Raw genomic sequence first — 17,924 nt, 5'->3', positions numbered from 1 at the left:
AACTTGCTGAGGGTGCACTCGATGAACTTTGCTAGTCCCAATACTGGCTCTAATTAATGAATTATGCTTTTAGTTACATAATCATGTTTTCTTCACATCACTGTGCTGTTAATTTAGCAAAAACTAAACTTTTGGATAATAACTGTCACATGTGACTCAAAAATTATATCTCATTCTGTACCTTAATTTCTGTCGCATTTCAAAACATGTCAGATATTTTAGTTTCTGAAAATGTTAGTTATCAAAGCCCCAAACTTTCTCTTATGCCTACTGTACAATTACTGAAGTGTTTGACCTCAGAAATTCCACTGTCTTTGAATATATCCTTGGGAAATGCACAGGGAGAAATTTGTTTCTTTTGACCAAAATGTCAAAACATATTAAAGTATAGTTTAACTAATGAAATAGTCTCTTCACACTTAGCTCAAGTTGAGCTTAGGAACTACACTTGAATATTTTATGGAATAAGATTAGCTAGATGATTATTCAAATGCTGCAGTTTTCTGGAGGCATTTTGAGCTATGGAAACTCCTGTGAATACAGTAATCATAGTCTGAGGAAAAAACAGGACACTGACAAGAAGTGAGAAGAAAACTAATTATGAGAATGACATGTGGATCCAACAAAGCCAGCTTTGTGCAAATGCACCCAGAGAAAAGTAGAACACAGAAGATAAATGGAATAAATCCTCATTTAGGAGATGAAAGAAATAAACTTTCTGGGTCAGATGTGATCACTTAAGAGTCCTTTGCACTCTTCTGAGAAATACAATTGCTTATTGCTGTCTTCTGGTCAACTTTGAAAAAGAGTTGATAGATTCTGGTGGATAAATTTATACTGTGTTTTGAACTCCTTCAGTTTAGGATTGGTTTCCATGATTACTGGCAAGTAGTTGCCATTTTCAAATCCAGCTTCATCTACATTTGATGGTGGGGGAAAGATTTTTGCACTTAGCCTTTGTTATTTGTAGTTTGATAGCAGCTGGAGATGTTCCCAAAGCAAAAGCACTATATATAAATCTTAATAGAAAATCAATAGGAAGCGCAGATGACACAAGTGCACTTAGGGAGCAGAAGTAGTTTTCTTTTGAAGGCTCATTTGAGGTCATTGCCTGTATCATTTTGAGGCAGTTCAGCTAAAACCAGGGTTCTGCTGCTGGGAAGCTTAACCAGCCTAAACCAAGACAGGTATTACTGAGATTTAACAGTGGCTAACTAGGAAAAGCCACCAGAAATATGTCAGATGCTAGGACTCTGGTACAGTAAAGTGTTTTATGTTCCTCAGTGATGTTAATTAGGCTCCATCAGGCACTTAAATCTAAAGACAGACAATAGTCTTTAAGCTTGGTTCAGCTGAATACAAGCAAGATGGACAGTGTGGTTTTGGAAGAAAGCCCCATATTGTACACAGTAGCTTTTCTGCTGGGTTGATTTCCCAGTATGAGCAAAGTGTTGGTTTTTGTTTGGTTTTTTATTTTATATTTTAGATCCCGGAATTCTGGAAAAAAGGATGTCTCAGTTTTTGAGGAGGACTTGTGCTGCAGGCTGAAGAACAGTGTCTGCAATTTTATGATAGTAAAGCTAAGAGGATTGGGTTTATCATTTCGGCATCTCAGTAAACATGCAACATCTTAAACCGGGAATGGAGAATAAACCTATTGATTTTGTGTGATGCAAATTCTTAGAGTTCTAATTGGGAATTGAAAGTATCTAAATAAATGCATAAATGTAAGATAGAAACTAAATAAATAAGTTGGTAAATATTCAGTTCCCCCTCCCAGATTGGGACGTTGCAGTGGAAACTGATACTGTTGGCTTCTAGTTTTCAGTTCCCTTTTAGCCGTTATAATTCCCTCTGTGTGTGCTTTAGTAATGATGTGTGTCAGGATTTGTTTATTTTGGATCACTGTGTCTCTGCATTTCATTTGTATCTGGCTGCTTGCTTTCTTTACTTAAACTTGAGCTTGATTTGGCTTTGTACTATTTGCTGACTAGGGAGGGAGGGAGAGCATTATTTAAACTTCAAGTAACAAAAGATAAAAGATAATGCTGATTCTTTTAGCCTCAAAGCCTTTCTAAAAAGTTACTGGGGTGTTTTTTGTAGTTAGCACTTCACTGTTGTGACATTCAAAGCAGAACATAAGAAAACTGCCAAAAGATTTTAAAGAATCCATTAATACATGTAGTCAGGAGGCTTCCGTTTAGAAAAGCTACATTATTCAGAGCGAAAAACTAATTAATTAGAACGCCCCTAGGAAACTGAATCAGCTTACATGTATTAGTGAAAAAGTTAATTAATCACTGCAGAATGAGATCTGCGTCAAGACATTTGTATAAGCAGTAGAAAATGGTTTCCTGGGCCACAGTGTGGAAGTTTTTTGCCTTTCCATTTTTTAAGAATATTTCCTTGATCTATTTCAGTGTTTACATCTCATAATTTCTTTTACACTTTAGAGTACAACTTCCACCTTTGTCTTCCATCAACAAAGTATAGAGCTGGTCCTGAGAATAAAAAAGAAAGGCAGGCAGCGCTAATGAAGAAGGCATGCAAATAAACTGTTACACGTGTTTGCTGCTTATTGCACAGGTTTCTTGGTCATTCCCATTGATCCTTTTCTAGTGGAGTAAAGTGGGAGTAAAGGGATCCCAAGGACCCTTTTTTTATACATACTCCCTAAATTCCTGTGTATGATTTGTAAGCTATTCCATCAACAACAAAGCAACAGTCATTTCAAAATTGCTCCAAGCTAGTGTTACTGCCAGCCATAAAAGCCACCAGCTGATTTTAATTAGATTTTGCCTTTCCTCTTTTCTTAGCAATGGGATACCCATACCTTGAGTGTATTGCTTCATAGTTGGTCAGGACAGTTAATCATTTCCTTTTACAGAAGTTTTTAATGCACTGATTGATATCACAGATCTAAATAAGAATATTTTAAGACCATTTTTATTAATGGTTTACAACATTAAACTCACTGTGACAAGATTACAGCCTTTTGTAGAGCAGAGTTAAGGTTTTTTTATGTTGGTTTTGAACCGAATAGAGAGAATTTAATGTCAGTCAGCGGGGGTCTGCCTTCTTTGAAGTCACATTAAGGCTCAAGTCAGTGGACAGATTCTCATTGCCTTGGATTGTATTCAGATCTGTCCTGAAATGCACACTGACATACTGTGTAACCCTCTTTAACAGAAATGTGTTTTTATATCACATAACAGATTAAGCAAGGTTTAACTGAGTCCCCTGATGATTATTGCAGACAGTCATAGAAACCAGTCGAAAAATTTGGAACTGCTTGGTTTTGTGATCAGAAAAAGTAATTTTCTATCAATAGAAAATATGTGTTTGATATATCAGTTTTCTGCTCTGTGTGATTAGAGGGCTTTTCATAATTACACTGCCTATCTGACTTATTTTCTGGAAATCTTATTCATTACAACATGCTTTTTTGACACAGTTACAGCTATTACAAATGGTGATACTTAGCAAGAAAGATTTGCTCACTCTGTCTCAACTTAGTTTTCATATTAAATAGAAAACAGTCTATCTTGTCCTTGGTAGCTAATGAAGAAGGCATAGATTACAGCCTGTGACCTCTTTTCCACTTATTGATGTAGAAAGTATGAAATATGCATTAGACTTTTTTGCTTGGTTTTAAGCTCAGTTTCAGGTTCAAATCTTCTATGCCTTGTTTTTTTGCTAAGAAGGTTCCTGGGAGCTGACAGAATGGTGACACCAGAAGCAACAACAGTAGTACTTAATCACTTGTCAGCAGAGGCAGCTCAAGTAAATTCAGCCCTGGATTTTTTTTTTTTTTTTTAATAATTATTTACTGAAATATTCCACACAAATACTAGGGAGAAGGGTTTAAGAACCTGGTCTTTCCATGGAGCTTGGACAGATCCCATGATGCATGTCAGGACCCTGAATAAATTCTAGGCATGCTTGACATTCTTGATCCTGTTACAAGAAAGAATAAGCATTCCCTTTATATTTTTATACCACTTTTATACATGAGAAACATGGAAAGTTGTTCTCAGATTTCATTTCAGCATGTGAGAGCACGAGAGAAAGCTTACTACGGTATGGAAAGAGCTAGTAGTGGGTTAACTGGAATTAAAGGGTTGTCAGGCATTGGAATGGGCTGCTCAGGGAAGTGGTGGAGTCACCATCCCTGGAGGTATTTAAAATCATGTAGACATGGTGCTTAGGGACATGGTTTAGTGGTGGACTTGGCAGTGTTGGGTTAACAGTTGGACTTGATCTGAAAGGTCTTCTCTAATCTAAACAATTCCATGATTCTAAAATAAAGCAGTATGATGCTTTTTTCTGTCTTCATTCAGTCTCTACAGCACATAAGTTTACTATGACTATAGTGCTCTATCCTAAATTATTAAATGTGCAGATATGTTTTTACAGACCAAGGTTATGTTAGATACTGGATACATAAGACTGGGCAGTTGGCTTTGCTGGTTTTGGCTCGCATAGAATTAATTTTCTTCATGGCAGCTGGTATTGGGCTGTGGTTTGGTTTTTTGAGCAAAACAGTGTTGTTTACACAGGGATGTTTTAGCTGCTGCTGAGCAGTGCTTACACAGCCAAGGCCTTTTTCTGCTTCTCACACCATCCAACAGCAAGTAGACTGGGGGTGCACAAGGAGTTGGGAGGACACACAACTAGTACAGCTCACCCCAGCTGATGAAAGGGATATTGTATACCGTATGATGTCATGCTCAGCAAAAAAAGCTGGGGGAAGAAGGAGGAAGTTTGCAGTGATGGCATTTGTCTTACCAAGTAACCGTTAATTGAGATGAAGCCCTGCTTCCCTAGAAATGGCTGAACACCTGCCATTAATTCCTTTTTTTTCTTTCCTTGTGCATGCAGGTTTTGCTTTACCTATTAAACTGTCTTTGCCTTAACTCACGAGTTTTCTCAGTTTTACTCTTCCAATTCTCCCCCATCCCACCGTGGGAGGAATAAGCGACTGGCTATGTGCAGCTTAGCTGCCTACCTGGGTTAAACCACAACATTGGTTTCAAAGATTTTACCATCTGTCCTGGCAGGGGGTTAAGATTGGGCTCAGAGAAAGGTGATTGGATGTTTTTTCCTTCATGGAGCAGGCAGGGGACTAAACCATTTCAGATTAAAGAGTAAATAGCTGTTGCAAAGATTAACAACCGTCTTGATTATTGTACCCTTCTACATGTGACATGTCCTTACTTCCTTCCTGAGGGTGATGCGGACCAAAACTTTCCCTCTTACAACCTGCTTTTGTCACCAGGCAATTTAATGATGTGGAAAAGCAACATTGCCAGGTTCAGTGTCAGTGTTAGGGCACGAACGAAAGCTGTACTTCGTCTCCTGCACTCCTTCCACCAGCTTTCGCTCTTGGATACGTTTGGTCTCGTTGTACTGCTTACCTTCCTACTGCTTCTCAAATGACCTCTTGTTAGGACTATTTAATACTAATGTGTCTTCCTGTGTCGTGTAAACTTTTTTTAAAACCGGAATTTTAATGAACAGAAGAACGGCGCAGCTGTATGATAAAGCTTTCATTAGAGGATTCCTTAATAGAACCCACTTCCAGTCCTTGATTGCATAATCAACAGCTAATGAAATTGTCTTGGTAACAAGAGCTACAGTGTATTACATCCTCTCCCGAGACTAAGTGGAAAGACAATTGTACCAGCCTGAGAGTACTATTGATTGTTCACAGTTTGAATTTGATTGCCCTTACGGGGAACTAAACAAGAGATCATCTTCAGCTCTGCTAAATGGATTTTGTTTCCACTGAAAGTTATTGGTTCCCTTTCATACAAGGCGTTCAGGGGGCAATAAACACAGGGAGTGTAATCTCATTACACATTTCCTGAGTTGGCGGGTTTGAAAGCACCGATCACTGTAAAACAAATGACGGCTGCTTAGTCCAGCTCCTCTGAGATGCATCTGTGTGTTTAAACTAGGTGGGAGTCCTGAAGGGACGCCCCAGCCCATCGCGTGTTGTTTGTCTCATTGCAGGAGGGAATCCCAAAGGGAAGTTTGCTCTGGGATTGGTTCAGAATGAGTGGAAGGTTTATGTTAAAAGGCCTCTAGATCGGGAAGAGCAAGACGTTTATTATCTGAACATCACCGCCACAGATGGCCTCTTTGTAACCCAAGCTGCTGTGGAAGTGACCGTCACTGACGTTAATGATAATAATCCAGTTTGTGAACAGGTGAGTTAGCGACACCCGCCCCAGTCAACTGTTGTGTTGGAAGTGATGGTTTCCCTATGGGTGACCCTGCTATTTACAGGTATTCAGATACCCATTTTCACCCTTAAGATTGTAGTTGAAGAATCTGAAGTGATCTGGGAGAGGAGTAGGATGAAACAGTCATGTGAAGCCAAGGTGAAAAGCTAATGATCTAGTAAAGGTAGCAGAGCCGTCTTCTCCACAGTGGCCTTAAGTTGGCTTTAGAAAAAGTAAAGCATTTTGAGGTGGCACCAGGCAGCCACTCCTCCCCTGCAGAAAAGAGATGCTTTCTCTTCACAACCAACGCTGCAGTGTCCTCAGTCTAGTTTAACTCCAGCCTTCCTGAACCTGGCAGACGTCAGAAACCCGGTGGAAAGGGTGGAAGACTGTAGCTTGCTCTCATGTCATCAAGCATGCATGCCTTGTGGCCTGACCGCAACTGTCACAGCTCTAACTGTCTCTTACTCTGTGGGAAGGCAATGTGGGGAACTGATAATACTGCAATAGATACATCTGTGTGAACAAAAACTCACTATGAAACCCAGATTTCTTTAATGGTGCTGCTCACAGAACCTTAGTACATATATCTGTATGTATATACTCTTGTAATTCCCGTCATTACATTATCACTGATGGGCCACTGTCATTGCAAGCACCACTCTGGGGACCGACAGCCTGTATCTCCCTCAGACACTGCTGGATGAGGCGATTAAAACAGTTGTCTTCATTAGCACACTCATCAAAGTTTCCATTTCATGGGTGTGGAGGAAACAAAGGGAAGATAGAAAATGAGACCGCGTTTAACACTGTGCTGCCTTTGGTTAAACTATGACAAACACCTAAACCGAGCCCTACTAAGAGTCATAATTTGGCATTGGTTTTGTGACACCTCAGAGCTTAGCAGTGATTTTAATTTCTAGATATGTGTAACATAAAAGAACATTGTTTCATGTATAGAAAAAATATACTACAGAGGGTTTAACACAAAGATTGTGCAAGGACTATAAAATACTGCTGCAGGATAGCTTACATTTCTGTTTTTGTCTCTAGGTTGCATACACAGCACTGTTTCCTGAAGACATACCATCAAACAAAGTCATTCTTAAAATCAGTGCTAAAGATGCAGACATTGGGTCCAACGGTGAAATTCGCTACTCTCTCTATGGTGCTGGGAACAATAAGTTTTTCTTAGATCCAGAAAATGGTAAGATGACAACAATGTTTCTGAGTAGCCTTCTTAAACCCTTGACATCAGTGGAGGCCAGTTTCCATAACTAGAATTAGATTACACTCAGTTATCAGCAAGTTGTTCCAGTTACGGCAGGTGTAGATGATCACTTCGGCGGGTAGGAGGGAGAAAGAGGGATGTCTTTGTTGACCAGGCTGAATGGTGTAATCAAAACAGTGGATACAAACTCTTTTGTTCCCCTGCCAGTCTTCAAGTTAGGTGAGAGTTGTATGGGGCACTTTTCCTGGAGTCTGTGGGAAGAGGGGAAGCTGCCAGCATGGTTCTCCTTCACCTTCAGACTTTCTTCTATCTTCGTCTAGGTATATTGTTGTTTAGACCCTGTAAAATAGACATTCCTTTTATATACAGATTTTGGGGGAGAAAAGATATCAATAATGAATTTGTGGCCACAGCAGAGTGCTACAAAGGTCTTGTATATTTTGCAGTTGGTCTGGAAAAAGATATTGATCTCTGCTAAGATCTAGATTTCATGGTTGTTATGCAGTAAAGCTCAATAAAATCATTTTCCCATGAATAAAAATCCCACCCCTTTGTTATTCTTAGGAATTTGGTTTCCATAATGATAGACTAAGTCCTTTGCTGTGAAGTGCCTCCTCCGCCTTACTGGCAGGAGGCAGCACCCACTATTGCCATAGCATTACCAATGGCTGAAGAGTTGTTGGACATCTCTGCAGTCTGTGGAAGGGGAAGTACTGCCCTCTTCAATAATAAATTCTCTATTTAACTGAAAATTACACTCCTTACAAAACTAACCCAAAACTTATCTTCCAACTAGTAGCAGCTGTTGGCTGACGTGGCGATGTTTGTCAGTTGTTTATCTGTGCTGTGGAAAATGGGTCATGGGTAAAGTTCTCACAGTCTGGATAAGCTGGCTTTTTGTTGCTTCTGATGTTTATTGTGCTACTTGTCTCTGTAAGAGAATAAGAAGTTTGTTTCAAACTAGATGCCAGAGGTACCTATGGGAATTCAGAGCTGGTTGGAGATTGCTTTGTGGGGAGAAGAGAGAGGGTTGTTGATGTATTTTTTGAAAAGTCGCAATTCATGGTGGCGACTGTCATCAGGTTCAGAGTGTGTTTCTGTGTATGAGTCTATAGATCTTGAGAGTAACAGAAAAGCAGACATGGAAGAACAGAGTGGTGTTCATGCAGGTGAAGTTGCAGGGTGTTGAGGGCCACCAAGAGTGGCGTGTGCTCCCTGTGTCAGTAATGGCAGCTCCCGTCCTTAGGGGAAGAGTGAAAAGTGACACTGCTGTGAGTTTTTAATCCAGTCACTGGAACAAGCAAGGTTGATTCTTTTTTTCCTATTCCTGTGAAATACGTGTTTCTTGAATACTCTCACTATCTAGAATTAGAGATGTTGCTACAGTAGTAATGAGGGCTGCTGCTTTTAATTATTTTTAGGTGAGCTGAAATCCTTGGCCCCTCTCGACCGAGAGAAAATCCCTGCGTACAACTTGGTTGCCCGAGCGACAGATGGTGGTGGCAGGTTTTGCCAGTCAGAAATCCATCTTATTTTAGAAGATGTTAATGACAATCCACCAGTGTTTTCATCTGATCACTACACCGCATGCGTCTATGAAAATACAGCCACTAAAGCTTTGTTAACAAGAGTCCAAGCCACTGATCCTGATGTTGGTAAGTGAGTAACACTGCAAACAATAATTAATGCTCAGGAAAGCTCTGCAGGTTGGTGGAATTGCAATACAGATCAAGTTTTCTATACCTGCCTTTCCTCATTCTTTCCTCCTTTTGATTCTGCATGCTCCCCATTTTTCTCTCTCCTGTTTCTTTACATCAAAATGCTCATGGCTGAGCTTGACATAATGGTGTTACAAACAGAAAAGCATTGCAGCAGCCACAGAAGCATGTCATCTTTTATTCTCTCCATCAGGGGGGTAAATGATAGCTTTGGGTGTAAATTCCAAGTTTCCTCCAGTGGTCTCACCTCTTTTCTTGAGCCGTAGCTTTGAATACCTATGGCTCTGTTTATGCAAATAATACAGTTACATGCCATAGGGATCTATACCTGATTAATCACAGCTTTTCTAGAGTTTTATACTGCTATAACTCCCATTTATTCCAGCTGGTTACCTTAGCATAAAACTATTGTTGTACACTGAGTGTACATTATAAATGTTCTGGTTGCTTAACTGTACATTCTTTTAAAGTGTAATAGTTCATTATATGAGGACCTCAACCTTGAAATCTGGGCCCAATTATAAATATTTAAAGATTTTTTTTGCATAACACAGTGGTAAAACCTTCTTAATATCAGATTTTTTTAGTTCATTCACTTCATTTGAAATAAATAAATCCCACAGTTTATTTTTTCTTCCTGTGGTTTTGCAGACTTTTTTCTAAAAACTGTGGCCGGAGTAGCTTCACATAAAAAGCAGACCTTTCATTGAATGAAAAAATATTTCACGTTAAAATCTCTTTGTTTGAAGTACAGTGCATGCTGGAAGTCCTAGTTGTTACTAAGGCTGATAATGTAAATATACAGGAATCAATAAAGGAGCAGCAAGCATTCATTAATGTGTCTATGAAGAGCTGCATAATATGCCTTTGTAGAAAAATCACAGTTAAAATTATGATACTGTCCTGCAGTGAAAAGCCAGTTACTGGTAGTAAAGTACTGAAATGTCTGAAGAACCAGTGTTGTTGTTTTCCACTGTTGTCTTAATTATCATTTTTCTCATGGGTGAGGTGACATTCAAGGAGAGCGGGAAGACAGAAAGTATTAGAATCAAAAGCTGTCAATAAAAGTTCTTGCTAGCACCAACTTCACATAATAAGATGTATAGCAATTAAAAAAAAAAAAAAAAACCAAAACAAAACATGAGCTAATTGCTACATCTTCTTTCTGAAACTAGATAAGTTAAAGGGAAGAGTGTATGTGATGAATGAGAAGGGGCCATGTACTTCCTTAATGTTTAGACCTGGAAATCAAACAAGACTCTGTATCTTATGAAAATGACTCTGCTATCTAAAATTTGATTTTATATTAATTACTCTTCTGTTTGACCATACTGAAATCACTGGCTCCCTATTGCTGCATAATGAATGAGTTCAGGTAGTGTAATGTTCCCAGCACAGAAGAAAAAAAATGTATGATTGATATTCTTGATGGGCTATGAAATTCCTGTAAGGTTTTATGGAGTGCTATCCTGAAACCATCAGTGAGGCCATTAGTTAACATACAAATAATTTTTTGACATTCATTGTGGTCAGACACTGTTGGATAATTCAGACCATTTCCATTTAACTGGACAATAGTTATATCTGCCTTATGCCTTTCATATCTCTTAAAGTTCCTGAACTCATGATGTCCTGGGAATTTTCAGGACTACAGCATTAGTTGTTGTTTAATGTATTTGTAATTTGGGTACATGCTTAGAAACTAGCTGTACACACCAGAGGAGAGATGTGATTCTTTTTCACAGCATTCAACAGAGTAAAATGGCTTTAGCTCTCCAGCTCTAGCACGCAAGTTCATTTTACATAACCTCTTGATATAGAATGGTCACTTGAAGGAGAGAGAATATACATAGGTCCCTTTGTTAAGGCATGTTAGCACTTTAATATAAAAAATTCTTTCTGCCATCTTCCTTCCACTGGAACTTCTTAATATTTCCACAAGGTGATATTTCCTACTAACCACCATCAGGTTTGGAAATCTGCAAACTAAGAAATGAAAGAAAAATGCCGGCTTTGCAGTTTTTTAGAGAAGTTCACAGGGAGCAGTGGATTTTCCACCTCCCACTGTCTTCAAATCAGAGTGCCAAATTACTCCATTCTGTTCAAATTAAGGTACAGGAAGAGTTGGAGTGAACGCTGAGGTGTAATTATGTGAGGAAACCCATCACACAACTACAATATCAGCCCGTTTCAAAGGAAACAGGGTCATGCTATAGGAGCAACACTGAGAAAACCTACATGGAACTTTATGGCAGGCATGACATTCAGAAATGGGTAAACTTCAAAATAAACCTGGAGCCCAAACCTGAGCTGCAGGTGCATACCCATCTCCAGAGCTGCTCGTGTTTTCTGCATGCGTACAGCGTCGCGGCTTCGCATGCAGGACACAAGAATGAATGACACATGGTCTGAGCTCAGCAGTGCTTTAAGTGATGGTTAAGTCCTGCCTTGCTTCCAGCTGCTTTGCCTTGCAAATGACCTCCATGCTCGGGCCCGTCTCCGTGCTGATTGATGGCGTAGCCTACCGACAGCAGACACATTTACTGTGCTAAATGCGAACTGTGCATCATCCGTCCTTCTGCAGTCCTCCTCATCGCCACTGGGGCACTGGCAGTTCTGCACCAGTTCAACATTTATAGTCTGCTTAGTGGTTTCACTGACCTATTGATTTTTTTCTGGGTTTGTGATGAAGATGGGGTTTGAATTTTTCTCAGCAGGAGAATGACCTTGTCAGCCAGCCCTGTCTTGCCTGCCACCGCTGCCTGCCAGGCTGTGGTCCAAGTCATGGCTGATAGCCACCCCTGCAGGTCCTCCACCATTCTCTACACAACCAACCTGTACAGATGGACTAGGTTTTCTTGGAAGATGCACTTTGTATTGCAGGCAGCCTGTGTGAAGGAAAAAAACCACATGTAGACAGAGAAAAAGTTGACAGGAGTGGCCTTTATTTGGCTGCAAAGAGTTCCCTGCAGTGCACAGACATCTCTGCTCTGGCCTCAGCTCTCCCTCATCCCCACGCCCCTTCTCCATCCCCAGAGCCACACAACTCCCTTGCATAGGCAGGGTGCCTGGGTTACGGTCTGGCTATCTGAATCTAGGAGTTCTCAGAAACACAATTCTGACTGAGCTGATTCTTCCTTGAATAGCAGTCACATCCCAAACAGCGGAACCCTGCACACGCTTGCCCACCCAGGCATTCCTTCTTTGCCAGCTGCCCTATTCTTCGACATAGTTTTGTCTGTGACTTGTATTTCTCTCAGTTTACAGTCCAATTTCTGTCAGGAATGACCCTGTCTTCCCCTACCCCATTTCTGCAGCACATGCAAACAGCAAATGTGTCAGGAAGGGCCCTCACTGCAGGTGAAGGTGAGTACCGCAGGGTTGTGCATGGTGACAAGTCAGAGGTGAAGCACCTTGGGTGGCCTCCTAGAAACATGTCTCCTGGCCTCGTGGATACAGAGGTGTCATCCTGCAGGGTTCACAGAGCCATGGAGTGGTTGGGATTATATGGGACCTCTGGAAGGTCATCTTGTCCAACCACCCTGCTCAAGCAGGGCCATCTACATCAGCCAGCCCTGAACTGAGAATTGGGCTTATTCAGCCTGGAGAAGGCTCCGGGGAGACCTTATTGCAGCCTTCCAGTACCTGAAGGGGCTACAAGGAAGCTGGGGGGGACTTTTTCCAAGGGCCTGTAGTGGCAGGACAAAGGGTAACAGGTTTAAATTGAAAGAGCGGAGAGTGAGATTGGCTATCAGGAAGAAGTTCTTCCCGGAGAGGGTGGTGAAGCACTGGAACGTGTTGCCCAGAGAAGCTGTGGAGCCCCCATCCCTGGAAGTGTTCAAGGCCAGGCTGGCTGAGGCTTTGAGCAACCTGGTGTAGTGGAAGGTGTCCCTGCCCATGGCAGGGGGGGTGGAACTAGATGGTCTTTAAGGCCCCTTCCCACACAAACCATTCTGTGATTCTGTGATCAGATTGTCTAGGATTGTGTCCAGCAGGCTTTTGGATATCTCCAAGGATGGAGATATTCCATGAGTTCTGTGCAACATGGGCACCCCAAGGGCCCTCTGGGAATAACCAGAGACCTGCCCTGTGGATACAGGAAAAAGCATAACATCCTCACCATCGCCTGGCAGATCACTGCTGACAGGCAGCAAACCACACTGATGCCCTCTCTGACTGACCATTCTTCCCATCTGGACATCATTCAGAGAAAGATTAATGGCAGATGAGATTCCACAGAAATTTTAGTTTGGGAAGATACTTTCCCATATCTAATAGTAGATTTAACAGCATTCAGTAATGCATCCTAGAAAAATAATAGGCATTTTTTCAAAGCATTTTCTCACATTTGTGTGTAGGATGCCCAGAGTTACACATGTGTCCCAGCTCCTGCAGAGCCTGTAGCCTCACAGCAGAATGCTCAACGGTCTGAGGTTTATTTGTCAAAAAAAATGGGTGTTGAAAGCCTAATTCAGAGAGACAGGATAAAACCTGAGGCTCTCCAAAATTTATACAGCCATGTTATACAGGTCACTGGTATATTGTTGTGTCTTTTAAAGAATTGTATAGAGTTAAACATTATTTGGACCAAGATTTATTAAACAGATTCTGCAATCATCTGATTAGTGCATTTGCCTTTAATGTGGAGAGTTTAAATCAATCAAATCTCTAATCAGCCTGGTTCTCTTGGTGGAGGACTAATTATTCACCTCTTCATGCAAAGTGGGAGAGCTGCAGCAGAAGGGACTCAGCCCATCTGGAGAAGCATTTGACCTTCTCACTGTGAGACATCTGCTCCCTAACCCAGACCTCCTCCACCAAGAAGTATGGGGCAGCAAACTGTGGCCCTTCACCTGCCTGGTGAGCAGCTGGAGAACCTAGGAAACTGGGGAGGGAGTGCCATTTTCTTTCAGCTTCTGGTGCAGTGTTTTGTCTTGGATTTCAAAGAAATCTATGACAAAACTGATACTTGCCCAGCAAGATTTGGACTCAATGAGTTTTGCTGTTTTAATAAAGGCTTGGTTTAAAAAAAAAAAAAAACCAAACCCACACAACAACCAACCTCCAATCCTTATCATGTGCAGTCATAAAGCAGGTACATAACAAATAAGAAATACCTATTCTAGGGAAGAATGGTAATATAACTTTTCCTTAAGGTTTCTGTCAGTCCAGTCTGGAATGTGTCTACCTCCGGAAGCATGGTGAAGCAAGCGTGTTATATCTTCTTTTTCTTCTTGTCTTCTCCTTGGGTCAGTGAGAAAAAAGAAGAAACAATAAAACAATATAAATGAAATATCTATCAGAAATAATAACTGAGGAACATCGATAGTTCTCTGGGGTTTATCACTTGTTTGTAGAAAACGGAATCAAAGTGCTGGGGAGCACAGCACAGAAAAAAAAAATCACTCCATTAGGTTGTCCAGTAGGTCACTGCTTTCAGGAACACGTGCATGGAAGTAATGAATAAGGACTTCAACCTTATCAATGGTGGGCTTTGGTCTTGAAGGAATTAGGGCACCTGAGCCTCTTGCACACACAGCTGGGCTTGGGGAGTGGTAAAGTTGTGTCAGGTGACATTGCAGAAGTGTTAGTGAGAAGTGGAAGACAGTCACAACTTAATTAAAGATCAGTTCTCTGAGTTGTGTATAATGTCAAGTGACAGAATAATAAAAATACTGAAATAGATACTGGTTTTAGCACTTGCTAGCAAAGCCAGTATATAGAAAACCTCCACTTTGCATGTTTGTTTATGTTTAGCAAGTCCCTTAAACTGGATCAGACTTGAGTCATTTGATCTAAAAACAAAGGAAACAAGGATTGAAACATGCATAAGAAGAATAACAGAGGTGATAGGACAGAAGATTTAATAAAACCCACCAGCTAATAGGTAGGTAACTTTGACAATGAAACCAGCACTAATTAGATGATATTTCTGGATATTGTCTGAGTGTTTGTAAAATATAACAAGATACTTTCCAGAGGATGGCACATTCTCTTTAAAACATACATGGAGCTTTCTATGTCTTACCCACATCTTTGCCTCACTGACTTTTAAAATAGTCCAGGGTTTAGTGCACTAATGCAGTATATGGAAGACCTAAATTATTAATTCCTTTTTCTACAGCTATGCAAAACAGCATTGCAAAAGTAAGGGGTTTTGGTTGAAGTAGGGGGTCCTTTCCACCATCACTGAGGCAGTTTTGAAAAAGGGTTCAGGGATCAGTCAGAGAAAAAAAGAAAAAAAAACCATGAGTGACCATTGCTCTGTGGCCTGTTGGGTGGTTGGGTTCCGTGGAAAGTAATAGTCTATGGCAATACACCCTCGTACTCCTCCTTCCTGGGAAGGTGTCCTTACCATTAGATTTTTCTTCCACAGGGAGACTGGAAGCACAACACCCTACATCCCAGAGCTAAGGGAAGAAGTAGTGTTAGCTATCACTGTGTTAAGGGAAGAGCTCAAAGCTCTGTGTTGGCTGGCCAGTCCTGAGGACACATACAGGTCCAAGTCCACCCAGGGAGTTGTTCAGGAGAAAATCTAGTTTTTGCTTTCTTAATAAAGGCAGAAGCTCTTCTAGGAATGCACATTGGGCCCCTGAAAAAATACCAAATAAAACATAATAGTCAGGCTCTGTGGAGTGTAGACTTACCTAGTGTTAGGAGGTAAACAAACAAGGTGTTTGGGGATGTGATAGAAAGCTTTTGTTTCTGGCTAAACAAGCCCTACTTCATATTACTTGTTTTGCTTCCCACGCCTAGGCACCTAGGAGATCTAAAAGCAGTCAGTCTATATGATCCTATTGTTAAATCTTTCACAGGGCCATATTTTTAAAGCTGAAGATAGGTAGTCAGGGGAACTTACCTACCCAACTTGCACTAAAATAATGAGTATATTTGTATCAAGATGACAGGGAGCTAGTCTGTGTTCAGCAAGCAGAAGTCATCAAACCAGTCTCATTTCCCTTTGCAACAAGCTAAGAGACCTTATAGAAAGTAACATTATGGGTGGTATGGCTTAGTTATAGTGAGGTTTTGATGATATTTTCATAAGCAAACTAGGGGAGCATGAATCTGTTATCAGATTAGTTATCCTGGAGGGATAAGTTAACCAAGCTACTGGGTGCAGCATTGCTCTTACTTCCATTCCTGAATAGATAAGTAGGCATAAAGTCTGTATTGCTAGATGGCAGAAAGCAGAATGGGGCTGCAAGTACCCTGGATGTTGTCAAAGGCGTAGTTATGGGACTTAACAGTTGGAAAAGCAGTATAGAAAAATACAGTGCAAGTCATGAAGACAAATGTGAAATCCTGTGTTTAGATAAGAATAGCCAAGTGTGCCAGTGTTATTTGGGCAGCAGAACTGCAGAGAAGCAGCTGTATTACAGTGAATCGCAGGCTGAATGTATGTTTACACTTTCCTACTGATGTGAAAAGGCAAATACTTTAATGAGATGGGTAAGCAAGGGTAAAGCTGGAGAACAGAAGTAGTTCTTCCTTTTTACTTGGTGTTGGCAATTCCTGACCTGAAAGGCTGTGTCGAGTTTTGGGTACACCACTTTCAGGAAGGTGCAGGCAACCTGGAGATTTACAAGGAAGATCACAGGTCTGCAAAATGTATGCTACCAGGAAATACTACAACAGTTGAGAGGGGATGCCAGGGAAAAGAGAACTGAGATAATAAAGTATAACAGTCTTCAGATATCAGACAGGTAGCTCTGAGGAAGGAAACCAACCTTTGTTCTTTTTTTCCCCTCATCTTTTATTATTTTTTTTCGATCTCAGCAGAAAGTCAGAACAAAATTTTTAGTTGTAAGAAGAGTGAGGCGCTGCACTGTGTTATCCAAGGAGGTTGTGCAAGTTCACGATCAAAGGATAGGCCTGTGTTTGGGGATAAATTGCATCCATCCTTTCTTTGTGCAGGGATAAATTAGGTGACCTCACAAGATTCCTGTTATCTTTATGCTCTGTCCTTTCTATGAATTTCTTTAATTTTTGAGATTTCCGAGACATTGTTAACAATGTGGAGGCAAAGAGCTAGACAAAGAGAATTGTATGTCTCTGCTTACATTGACTGAACAAGACCTGTATTTAAATGGAATCACTGAAACAAATACATGTATGTATGTGTGTGTCTCTGTGTGTATATATATGTGTATATATACATACATATTTTTTAAATATATATCTCTCCACACGTGCATTCCATTGCTTCCAGCTACGTTGCTCAATGTTGTCAGATGCCGTGTGTAACCCTAAATGAGGTGTATCCAAAATGACCTACCCCACTTCAGAAAAATAATCAAGCTTATCCCTGATCAGCATGAGGAAGTGAATCACACAGGAGCACTGATGGAAGCAAGCATTCATGGCCTGTCATGTAAGCCAGTACCCTGGGCTATGTAAATCTCTGCTAGAAAAGAGAGTGAAGAGACCAAAAAAGACAACACCTGACCCAGCTGAAACAGAAAGCAGGGGTGTAGACACCCATGGAAGGTATCGTAGCACTAAAAGCTGATGCTGCCATTTCTGTCCAGCATTTCCCCTCAGCAAGGGGTGGTTATCTCCATCTGTGTCCTCTGTGGCCTTGCTTTCATCCCATGGTACCCATGCTGGAGCACTGATGTGAGTAAAGGCCTTTGGGGTTAAGGCTGTCATTTCGCCACAGAAAAGGGACAAAGCAGTGAAAGCCTCTCTCAGTAGCAGTGTTGTGGATTGAACTTGGCCAGCTTTACTGCTTAAGTTGTAAAAATC

General features: G+C 40.9%; 1 protein-coding gene across 1 annotated transcript in view; it reads left to right on the top strand.

Moving 5' to 3' along the window:
• Nucleotides 1-5,960: 5,960 nt before the first annotated feature.
• The window catches only part of LOC104511972 (protocadherin Fat 3-like), a gene marked incomplete at its 5' end in the record, with an annotated part of 66,823 nt that continues 54,859 nt past the window's right edge, over nt 5,961-17,924 (top strand). The window contains 3 exons of the mRNA XM_010154780.1: nt 5,961-6,212; nt 7,281-7,434; nt 8,880-9,113. Coding sequence (XP_010153082.1) covers nt 5,961-6,212; nt 7,281-7,434; nt 8,880-9,113 — 640 coding nt within the window. The remainder of the gene's footprint in view (nt 6,213-7,280; nt 7,435-8,879; nt 9,114-17,924) is intronic.

This window comes from Eurypyga helias, unplaced genomic scaffold (assembly GCF_000690775.1).
Source record: "Eurypyga helias isolate BGI_N326 unplaced genomic scaffold, ASM69077v1 scaffold8647, whole genome shotgun sequence".
NCBI classification, from domain to species: domain Eukaryota; kingdom Metazoa; phylum Chordata; class Aves; order Eurypygiformes; family Eurypygidae; genus Eurypyga; species Eurypyga helias.
This window is presented reverse-complemented; position numbering and strand designations above follow the sequence as displayed.